This window comes from Lepidochelys kempii, chromosome 7 (assembly GCF_965140265.1).
Source record: "Lepidochelys kempii isolate rLepKem1 chromosome 7, rLepKem1.hap2, whole genome shotgun sequence".
In the NCBI taxonomy this organism is placed as follows: domain Eukaryota; kingdom Metazoa; phylum Chordata; order Testudines; family Cheloniidae; genus Lepidochelys; species Lepidochelys kempii.
This window is the reverse complement of record NC_133262.1, coordinates 124,531,364-124,542,501: the sequence shown is the minus strand read 5'-3', so window position 1 is coordinate 124,542,501 and position 11,138 is coordinate 124,531,364. Positions and strand designations below refer to the sequence as shown.

General features: G+C 60.9%; 1 protein-coding gene across 1 annotated transcript; it reads right to left on the bottom strand.

Moving 5' to 3' along the window:
* Positions 1–347: 347 nt before the first annotated feature.
* HPS6 (HPS6 biogenesis of lysosomal organelles complex 2 subunit 3) lies at positions 348–5,824 on the bottom strand. The gene has a single exon (XM_073354583.1). The coding sequence runs from the start codon at positions 5,715–5,717 to the stop codon at positions 3,246–3,248; it is 2,472 nt and encodes an 823-aa protein (XP_073210684.1). The 5' UTR covers positions 5,718–5,824; the 3' UTR covers positions 348–3,245.
* Positions 5,825–11,138: the final 5,314 nt, after the last annotated feature.

Below are 11,138 nucleotides of genomic sequence, written 5' to 3'. Positions count from 1 at the left end.
CAGGTGCACTGAGCCCAGGCCCCCGGGCCCTGCTTCGGAGACACTGCTCCACAGGCACCCTCGGCTCGCTGGAGCAGAGCCAGGCAGCAGGGGGAGAAAGTGACCCACTTCCCCTCCCTGCCACGGCCTGCAGCGGAACAAAGCTGCATTGATAACAAGCCAAGCGGATCCTAACAGCATCAGCAGTTCCTCTTCCACAGGCCCAGCAGTGCGTTTGCACGTGGGTATGCCGTCCGCTACAGGGACTTTCCGCAGCCCCCAGCCTCCGCCTAGAGCTCCGGCAGCAGCTGCCAGCCAGGCGAGCCTGGGCCCAAGGGCCCGCAGCCAGGGCAAGACAGGAGACTGGCTGTCACTCGTTAAACACCTTTTAATATTGCATATAGGACAAGAGCAACTGGACAGTGGCATGCAAAGCCAACTACGGCCTAAAGACTCCTTCCTTGTGCAAACAAAGAGCCGCCCAACTCGGCCTCAAACTCTTTTCTCTTGCCGGTGTGAGATGTTCTACGCCAGCTGGTTAATGACACTCACTGGAAAACTAGCGGAGGGAGGGCAAGCTGGCACAGGGCCTGCTGGCCACCAAGGTACCTGCAGCTGGGTAGGCAGGGAGCTGAGCTGGTCCCAGGAGCAGCCCCTTCCCCGACCCCCCACCCCTTGGACAAGTGAAGCTGCTGTTTTAAGGAGCAGCTGCATTCGCAGGCCCAGCAGCTGCCCAAGGTAGCAAAGCCCCTTCATGCTTCAGAGAGACTGGGGTGTAAGACACAGTAATTGGGGCAGAAGGGGCTAGGCAGGTACAGCTCCTCTCTGTTTTGGAAGTCACCCAGCTGCCAGTCACTGCACTGCCTCAGCCCCCGAGAGCTGGCTACACTAAGGCTTGAGCCCTCGAGTTAACCTGGCGCCAGGCCAGCCAGGGTAGCTCACCCATGGGATCAGGTAAGTCAAGGTGAAGGGCTCTGGTGTAGACAATCCCCAAAGCACCCACCTCCCACTCCTGATCTTTGACGCAGATGGGAACAGGGACCAGGCAGCTTCACAGCTTAGGGGGCTGCTCTAGACCCAGGCACAGAGGGGACGGGCAGTCACTCCAGAAGACACCTCCCCTCCCCCGGACCTATGCCCAATGCCTGAGCACAGCTGACTGCCTGCGGGGGCTGCCCCTTAGACCCGGCAACTCAAGGGAGCCCAGCTGATTGCATCCCACCAGCGTGACCTCCCGCCTCCCTCTGGGGCTGGGCTGGCTGCAGCGACCCCCACGCCCCAGTGGAAGGGGGAGGAGGCTCAGAGCCTTTGTCGAGTCACCACCATTTCTGGCTGTTGGGTGGCAGGAGCTCTGGGGGCTCTCCTCCCTGCCCTGCTAATTAGCAAGGCCTTGCTGGAAGGGAGGGGCTCCCCCCCAGGAGTGGGGCCCTGTGCCCAGAGGAAGGCATGGGAGGGCAGTGGGGTGAGCGAGGCAGGAGAGGGAGCGGCTGATGCAGCACACACTCTGCTCTGCCCCCCGGGCGCCCTGCCTGCCCTGACCACTGCAGCTGGGCCCTGGGGATGGGAGAGACAGTGGCTGAAGCACCAGCCAGAGCTCTCCTCGTGCCTGCTGGTGTGACACATGGAGCCCTCGGAAAAGTTCCTCCCGGGCCAAGGGCTAGCGCCTGACGAGCGGCCAGCGATTGCCTGTGGGGCCCAGAGCGCGGACAGCGCCACCCGTGGGGATCTGGGCTGGAGGCGTTAGATCCGACCAGTTCCCTATGCCTCCCTCCTCCAGAAACCAGCTGGCCGGCAGCTCCCAACTCACGCTGACCCACACAAACCCTTGCGTGTGCTCCCAGCCCATGCAGCCTCCCCCCTGCAGACAGTCAGCAGGGCTGAGAGCACAGCCAACTCCAGCCAGAGTTCGTGGGAGCCGCGGGGGCTCAGCACCCGGACAGCCTGGCCCCCTCTTCCCATTGAAATAGATGCACGGCCGCGCTCAGCCGCCCTGAAACCCAGCGCTGCCCCAGGACCCTTCACGGGCAGTTTAGGTTTCTTTAAAATGTTCCCTCGCCCATTTAAAAAACAAAACCCCCTTGGGAGGAGCAAACCAGGCAGGGGCTGTGAGCGCGGCCGGGTCTCCCGTTCCAATCCCAGCCAAGCAAGCCCTGCCCCGAGGTGGCTGCATTCACACAGGGAGCCGACCAGCGTCTGGCATCCCCCCAGGAGAGACGGAACCTGGGCAGGAGAGGGGGCGAGCGGGTCCCCGGTGGCCCTGACTCAGCCGGGGGGGAAGGCCGGGGAAGGGCCAGCCAAGGCTGACACAGCACCCCGCGTTTCTTGGAAGGCGGAGAGAAGGTTAGAGCCCAGGGCCAGGAACAGGAAAGGAGAGGCCGGGTCTAAGTTTGCCTCCTGCACTTACAGCCGCCAGGAGGCGCTGCTAGGGCAGGCGGGGCCTCGCCGCAGGCAAGGGGCAGCCAGGCACAGCTGCCGGCCCCAGGCCTGAGCTTGCGGCCGCTCCGTGGTTTCATTAGGAAATCGGCTGTTCACCACTCGGGGCAGCTGATGAGCTGATCCCCCGGGGGGGAGAGACACTAGCAAGGCCATGAACGGACGGGGCTGCCGCTGGCAAGGGCACCTCCGGCCTGAGGCCCAGGCAGCGGTCCTGGGGACCAGCCAGCCAGGAGCTCAGGAGCAGAAACAGCCGCAGTGGGGAGGTTTTAGAGACTGGGTCCAGGCCAGCAGTGCCCACGTGAGCGGGTTCATTCACCAGTGATCCCGTGCTGCCAAGGGGCATGCCTGCTCCTAAACAGCCTGGCCGTGGGCAAGTTACAGCAGGGGACTTTCAAAAACAAATGAAGTGAAATGGGAATTTGGGTTAAGACCTTGTACTTTATCCCCCACGCTCCATGGGTAGAGGGCAGGAAGCCAGCGTTTAACTCAAAGGGGTGCTGTAGGCCAGGAGGGGGGCTCTCGCATGCAGTCAGAGCTCTCCCTCTCTCTCACACTCCTTCTCTGGGGAAACTGCTTCAGCTGTAAAAACCCCACAGACACCCCAGTGATCCTCCCCCAGGTCTTGCCTGGGCCGCCCCCCTCACCCCACGGACTCATGAACGGTGCAACGTCTTGGGAGTCTGTTTGAGGCAGGAAGGTTTAACTAGAGTTGGTCTCTGCCTCTGGAAATGGGGGGAAGCAGGCGTCTGCTGCCCCACCCCAGCTGTTGCAGGGGGCATCCCCTACCCACGCTCGCTAGGTTGTCACTCCCATTCCGTCCACACGGCTGTTCATACAGCATCGCTCGGGTCACAGCCCGGGCAAGGAGTCCTGCACGCTCCCGTCTGCGGCGGTGTTTCTGGGGCGGCCTTGGGGCCAGCCCTGTGCTGTCTCGGCGGGGCGGGCGGCGGGAACGGAAGGCCCTGCAAGATGTCAGCATAAAGATCGTCCTGAGTGCACTGATGCTGCGCCACCTTGTGCAACAGCGGCTTCAGCAAGGCCAGGGTCAGCGGGGTGCCCCCGGCGGAGAAGGGAGCCGGGTCGCCCTCCGAGCGGGGGAGGTGCTGCAGGACGATGCTGAGAACGTCCGAGACGGTCAAGTCTGCGGGGCACAGCTCCCACAGGGTGGCCAGGTACGGGTCCAGGTCCCGGTGCTGGGCGAACTGCGCCAGGAGGGTGGAGAAGATCTCCTTGGTGAGCAGCGGGCTGAGCTTGGAAAATTTCTCGGCCGCCTCCACCACCCGCTGCCACCTGCGGAGGCGGACGAGCAGCTGCACGGCTTGCAGGACGGCTTTGGGCCGCGCACTGCACAGCAGCAGCTCGATCTCCATCTCGCGGTCGGTGGCCGTGCGGGGGCGCGTCCGGTCGAGAACGGCCAGCGCTCTCCTGTAGAGGGGCACCCCGCCCTCGGGGCCCTCCTTGGTGCTGTATGTCCAGGAGGTGCCAAGGTACTGCTGGGTCAGCTCCACAAAGCTGGGCAGCCACTTGGGTTTGAACCTGTGCAGGGAGCCGCAGATGAGCTCGAAGAGCGGGACCGCCCCATTGACGCCCCGCTCCTCCTGCTGGGACCAGTTAGGGACTGGCCCCCCCAAGACCTTCTTCCAGACGTCTGGGGTGGCCCTGGCCACCAGGAGCCCGTCTCCATTCTGCTGCAGCTGCAGGCTGCCCCGGATGGCTTTCCAGGAGGCCCTGGGGAAGGAGCTGAAGACAGCGTTCAGATAGGCCAGGTTCTCCCTGTCCAAGTCCAAGTGCAGGAGGCGGCTGACCTCCTGCCCCACCAGCTCCTCGCAGCACCTGTCGACTTCGCTCTCCGAAGCGCCCACGACGCAGGACTTGAGCAGCTCCAGGCTCAGATAGCTCTGGAGATCCATGCTCATCGTGCTCAGCAGCTTGGCGTACGTCTCCGGGAGGGCCCTGGCTGCCCTCTCCTTATCGGGGAGGCTGTGCTGCAGGATGGAGGAGAGCGCAATGGGTGCCTGGAACATGTCCCCCTTCTTCAGCTTCTCCACCGTCAGCTGGGAGCTGCTGAGGCTCCGCCTCTGGTAGTACTTGCAGGCTTCCTCGAAGACCATCTCCACCAGGGCGGGCTCGGGCCTGCCGCCCTCCTCCGGGCTGGAGAAGCTGAAGTGATAGATGCCGGCCGGGGTGAGGAGCTGGATCTCCTCCGCCCCTCTCGGGGACTCCAGGAAATGCACCTCTTTGGTGCTCAGGAGTCTTTTCTCAATCAGCCTCCCACTGGTCAGGTCAATGAGATACAAGACCCCCGCCAGCACGCAGGCCAGGGTGCTGCCAAAGGCCTTCAGCTGCACGGGGTCTCCTTGGGCCAGGCAGCTGCCCCCCAGATCATAGACCTGTCTCCAGGTCCCGTCTGGCTGAACCAGACGCACCGTGCCTCGTGTGCTGAGCAGCAGGAGCCCCCCGCAGCTGGACAGGGCACAGGTATGAATGTCCAGAGGCGCTATGGACAACAGGAGACCCACGGACCCAAACACGAGCTTCTTGAAGTCACTGGAGTGCAGGATTTTGCTGTGGACGATCCCGCCAGACGGGGCCACAATGGTGACTTTAGCCTCCCGAGGGCACCAGATGAGCAGGAACGTGGAGACGCTGGCAAAGGTGGCACTGGTGGGCACCAGGAAGACATGCTGGGGTGAGGCCAGGACTCGGTACTGGGGGCTGTTGTGCACCACTATCCTCATGGCGCCCAGGTGCGCCCCCTGCTCCCCCAGCTCCAGAGCCCTGGTGCAGATGCAGTACCCGAAGGCCCCCCTGCCTGGGTCCAGATGAGCGTCCGAGGGGGGCCTCTCCTCGCACCAGACCAGACTGCCTCCCTGGCTGCAGATGGAAACAATCCGAGCCCGGGCCCCGTGGCACAACTCCAGGGTCTGCTGCAGCTGCCAGCCCAGCGCTGTCACGAACCCCCACACCTCGGTCCTGCCCTGCTCCCAGACGACGGCCAGCACCCAGGAGGTCCGCGCTGCGGGGCTCTGCAGGAAGAGCAGTTCCGTGATGGGGGGCTGGGGCGGCTGCCAGCTCCTCTCCAGGCCCCCCGCCCCGGTGCCCAGGCGCTGGAAGGCGATCACCTGCGGCTGGAGCGCCGGCCGACCACGCAGGAGCAGCAGAAGGTGTTGCCCATCTGGGCTGGTCTGGACGTGGGGGGTCGCCAGGCCCGGCCCATGCTGGCTCAGCAGCTCCCGCAGGCGCCGGCCGCTGACAAAGTCGCTCAAGTCGGAGACCTGCCGCAGCGCCCCGGCTCGCTTCATCTCGGGGCGCCTGGCGCAGCCCCCGCCAGCATGAGGCGGGGCAGAGAGGGCCCTGGCTGCTGAGCTGTCACCACTGCCTGAGGCTCCCCAGACACCCGCCCCCGGCTCGCCCTGACCCCCCCGGGGGCTCCCCAGACACCCCCCCCCGGCTCGCCCTGACTCCCCTGGGGGCTCCCCAGACACCCCCCCCGGCTCACCCTAGCTCCCCCGGGGGTTCCCCAGACACCCCCTGCCCCTGCTCGCCCTAGCTCCCCTGGGGGTTCCCCAGACACCCCCCCCGGCTCGCCCTAGCTCCCCCGGGGGCTCCCCAGACACACCCCCTGGCTCGCCCTAGCTCCCCCGGGGGCTCCCCAGACACCCCCCCCGGCTCGCCCTGACCCCCCCGGGGGCTCCCCAGACACCCCCCCCCGGCTCGCCCTGGCTCCCCCGGGGGCTCCCGACACCCCCCCCGGCTCGCCCTGACCCCCCCGGGGGCTCCCCAGACACCCCCCGCGGCTCGCCCTGGCTCCCCCGGGGGCTCCCCAGACACTCCCCCCGGCTCGCCCTGGCTCCCCCGGGGGCTCCCCAGACACCCCCCGCCCCGGCTCGCCCTGACCCCCCCGGGGGCTCCCCAGACACCCCCCGCCCCGGCTCGCCCTGACCCCCCCGGGGGCTCCCCAGACACCCCCCCTGGCTCCCCAGGGGCTCCCCAAGCCCCGCGCCCCCCCCGCTGGCTGCGCCTGCCCGGCCTGCGTGCGCCCCGGCGGCCTGCTCCGCGCGTCTCTGCGCCGCGCCCCGGCCCTGTGCTCCCGGGCGCCCGCTCGGAGCCGGGCCGATCGCCCAGCGCCGGGGCCCGGCCGCGCTCAGCTGCGCGCCCCGCTGCGATCACGAGGCCCTCGGCTTCCGGGCGGAGCCGCGTCTCCCTCCCCGCCCCGCGTCCCCAGCCCCGGCCCTTGTACTTCCGTCCCTGCCCGGCGAGGCTCGACCCGGACCCCGGCCGAGCCGCCCCCCGGGGGCCGCTCGGGGGCGGCCCGGTGCCGTGGGCCCGCCACCTGCCTCTTCCCGCCCCGGGCGGGCCCCGCCACTTGTGTCGCGAGTTTGGAGGAGCTCAGCGGCCGGGAGAGTCAAGGGGGCGCCCCAGGGGCGGGTGGCCGCGGGCCCCAGGGCTGCACCCCACGCGTACAGGGTGGAGCAGGACAGAGAGGGGCCCCGGCCCGGCCCCTCCCCTGGCTGATGGGAAGGATTGGGGCCTGAAAAACACTCTCTCAGGAAGAGAGACTGAAAGGGTGGGAAAGAATCCTTTGCCTTAGGGGGAGAGCAACAAAAGGGGACCCCATACAAGTGTATAAAATAACCGCTGGGCCACGTCTCTTGTCCCTGTCTCCGAACGGGGGAGCCGGGGGATGTTCGGTTATGCTGAAAGGTGGCAGATTCGAACCGATAAAAGGAAATACTTCTTCACACAACACATGCTTAACCTGTGGAACTCACCGCCACAGTATGTCTTTGAGGTCAAGAACTTATTCAGATTTGATGTGGGGTTGACCGTTGATGTGGAAATGTCCAGTTGATAGTTGATGCTATGAAAGTTTTAGAGGAGACGCAAACCCTCGTGCTTTAGGATTTAAGCCAGGGGTGGGCAAACTTTTTGGCCCAAGGGCCACATCGGGGTTGCGCAACTGTACAGAGGGCCAGGTAGGGAAGGCTGTGCTCCCCAAACAGCCTGGCCCCCGCCCCCTATCCACCACCTCCCACTTCCCGCCCCCTGACTGACCTTTTCAGAACTCCTGACCCGTCCAGCCCCCCCTGCTTCTTGTCCCCTGAACTGGGACCCCCTGTCCCCTATCCAACCCCCTCCACACCCCCGACCCCTGACAGCTCCCCTGGACTCCCTCCCCCATCCACCCATCCTCTGCTCCTCGTCCCCTGACCGCCCCCTCCCAGGACCCCCTGCCCCTAACTGCCCCCCAGGATCCCACCCCCTTATCCACCCCCCCGCTCCCTGTCCCCTGACTGCTCCCCCACCCCCTATCCACACCCCCACCCCCTGACAGGCCCCCCAAGACTCCCACTCCCAACCCTCCCTGTTCCCCTGACCGCCCCCCCAGAACCTCCACCCCATCCAACCGCTCCCTGACTGCCCCCCGGGACCCCCCCGCTCCCTTACCTAACCCCCCTCCTCCCTGCCCCCTTACCATGCTGCTCAGAGCAGCAGGAGCTCGCAGCCACGCCACCCGGCCAGAGCCAGCCACGCTCCCCATGCTGCCCAGTAGGAGCAGCGGGCCAGAGCACTGCCCACGTGGCGATGTAGCTGCGGGAGAGGGGGAACAGTGGGGGAGGGGCAGGGGGCTAGCCTCCTCGGCCAGGAGCTGAGGGGCCGGGCAGGATGGTCCCGTGGGCTGTAGTTTGCCCACCTCTGATTTAAACCATCTCTAATGAAGAGGCATTGGGAGGGATGAGACCTTCACAGTGTGCAAATTATCCCCCATCTGCCGATTCTGGGGGTTCCTGCACCTTTCTCTAAGAATCTGGTGCTGGTCACCATTACCAGAAACAGGATACTGGACTAGATGGACCCTGGGTCTGATCCAGGCCAGCAATTCCTAAGTTTGGACCAAGAAGGAGGATACGCTGGGGCATGCAGCCTCTGAAGGTTGCAATTTTGTTTTAAAGAGGAAGAATTTGTAGCACTTCTTGAGTTCCTTTCAGTGTTTTTCCCAGGAATTGAAATTAGGGGTGTGTGTTCAAATTTACAAGTGGGGGGGGGTGTCAGGGCCGATGAGGGGTGAGACCCCGAGGGTGAAGCTGGGCTGTATGGCACCATAGTAAAAACTGAAAAACTGAAAAATATTTCATGACCATTTTATTAGATTTTAAAATCATCACACAAATTAAAGTTGACTACTCAAGCCTTCTATGAAGCATGACATCTACATCCTTCTTGGTTTCTTGTTATAATTTTGCACAACTCTGTTAATGAGCTTCTTGAACGCAATGTGTTCATCTTTGGTGGCTTCTCCTGTGTCCAGTACTTCCATTCCTTCAACGGATATGCTCATTAGTTCATTCCCATGATCAGGCAGAAGGCCTCTTCTCTCCGAACACAGCATTCTATTCCATGATGAAAAAGAACGCTCGACTGTAGCTGTTGTGACTGGGAGTAGCAAGAAATGAATTCCTACTTCTTTCAGCCCAGGAAACATAGCACAAAGATCGGGTCGAGCCTCTCATGATGATAAAAAAGAAGTTGAAGTCAAATCTCCATTCATTCGTCATATGATATTCCACTGTGTGTTCTAATTCTCTGTTCTGTCCTGAGCACATGGCAGCCCCAGGGCTGGTACTGCCGCACTCCACTCAGCTGTCGGTGTTTTATAGGACAGGGATCTGTAAAAGCTACATAGAGGCTGAGTAGAATCTAGAAGTTGCTGTTGTCGATTTTTAAGAATCAAGTCTGTGTACTTTTTCGGTTGTCTTAACAAACACTTCTTGTCCTCTTCACTTAACGATTCTGTATAAATACCTTCATTAGTCAACTTCTGGACTGAAGTCTTTGCTTCTTCCAGTACTTTTTCAATGGATAGCTCTCTGGTTGATCCAAGTGTAGCTTCTATTGCTGGACAAAGATCTACTTCGGTTGTAGCAGATGCCGATGACATTGTTTAATGACTGAAGTGGTTTCAACAGTAGACTTACAAGAGAGAGAATGGTGATAGTCTTCTGTAAATTTAGTAGCAGAAGTAATCCACCAGCCTCACTATTTAGATCCATCCCATCTTGGTAGATACTTTCCAAAGCCAGTAATAATGGCTGGAGTAATTTTAAGACAACAGCTAAGGATCGCTCATGAGAAAGCCAGAGGGTTTTCCCAGGTTAGACTAATTTGAACTTCAGTCCCAGTGTATCTTCTATATTGTCCAAGATATTCAGTCTTTTTGGACTCTTGCTGAAAAAAGAATATAATGAAGACATTAAATTTATAGCTTTTTAAATGTCTTTTGAAGAGTCCGCAGCTCGTACTAGCACTAGTTGGAGTAGGTGGCCTCTGCAGTGTGTATAGGAGAGACTAGGGTTACGCTTTTCTCTGAGCAAAGCTTGTGCTCCACCCTGTCTTCCAGAGAAGTTTGCAGCTCCATCAAATGCACAAGCAGCCATCTCTTTGGGGGCCCACTGACGAGCATTTAACTCTTCTAAGATGTGGGTTGTCACAGCTGCAGCCAATCTGTCCTCTATAACTTGAACATCTAGAAATGCATCTACTGGCCTACTGCTGACATCAAGATAACGTACACAATGACTTAATATTTGATGCCCATTTGCACTGGTGCATTCATCAGCCATGTAAGCAAATTTTTGAACGTGGTCAGAGAGGTCTTCACTTTTTCTACTGTTGAGCCTTTCACTGTTGCAGCGCATGCGTCTAGCCAGGCAGCTGAGTTTCTTGCAGAAAGGCAGTGAGCATTTGCTGGTCTTGTTCGGAACCAGTGTTCAGCTTCAGGATGAACACGTGTCAATGCACTTAACATTGGCCTCCAGTTTGCCGGCGTGTGGCATCTCTTGCCTAAACAGCAAGTAGGATGCCACGGCCATGTTTGTTCGCATGTGTTGTGTCTCCAGCATTCTTACCAGCCTCATGAACACTCACCGGTGTTGTCCTTGGTCAGTGGGGACTCAGAGTTCAGAGGTGCTTTCGCCTGAGTTCACCTCCCAGGTGGGGGGCAAGAAGGCGCCTTGCTCGTTCCTCCAGCTGCTCACGGTTCGCTCTGGCCTCTGTTGTTCGTTGTGCCCCCGTTCACTCCACCGCTCTGTCCCCCATGGCCCTGCGCCGTCACCTTCGGCTGCCACCTCCACTGTGACCTCAGCCAGTGGGTCTCTTGAGGTTCCACCGGCTGTCAGTGATTTCAGCCGAGCTCTCAGTGGGGAACCTCGCTGCTGGTGCAGACTGGGCCGTCTCTGCCACAGAAACACGGTCCCCCAGCCGGTCTGAGCCCTGAGACCTGATTCTCAGTGATTTCAGCTGTAGTGGTCACTGAGCAGAACAAAAGACTCGCTATGGAGCCTACTCAGCTCTGTCCTTAAACAGTGGAGAGGGGCCTGTCAAACAGTACTTGGGACTCGGGCAGACCATCAAGGCTAAGTACGGTTCTACTGCCCTTTACTCCTACAATAAGAATAACAACATTTCTTTAAAAAAAGAAAAGGAGTACTTGTGGCACCTTAGAGACTAACAAATTTATTTGCGCATAAGCTTTCGTGAGCTACAGCTCACTTCATCGGATGCGTACCGTGGAAACTGCAGCAGACTTTATATATACACAGAGAATATGAACCAATACCTCCTCCCACCCCACTGTCCTGCTGGTAATAGCTTATCTAAAGTGATCATCAGGTGGGCCATTTCCAGCACAAATCCAGGTTTTCTCACCCTCCACCCCCCCACAC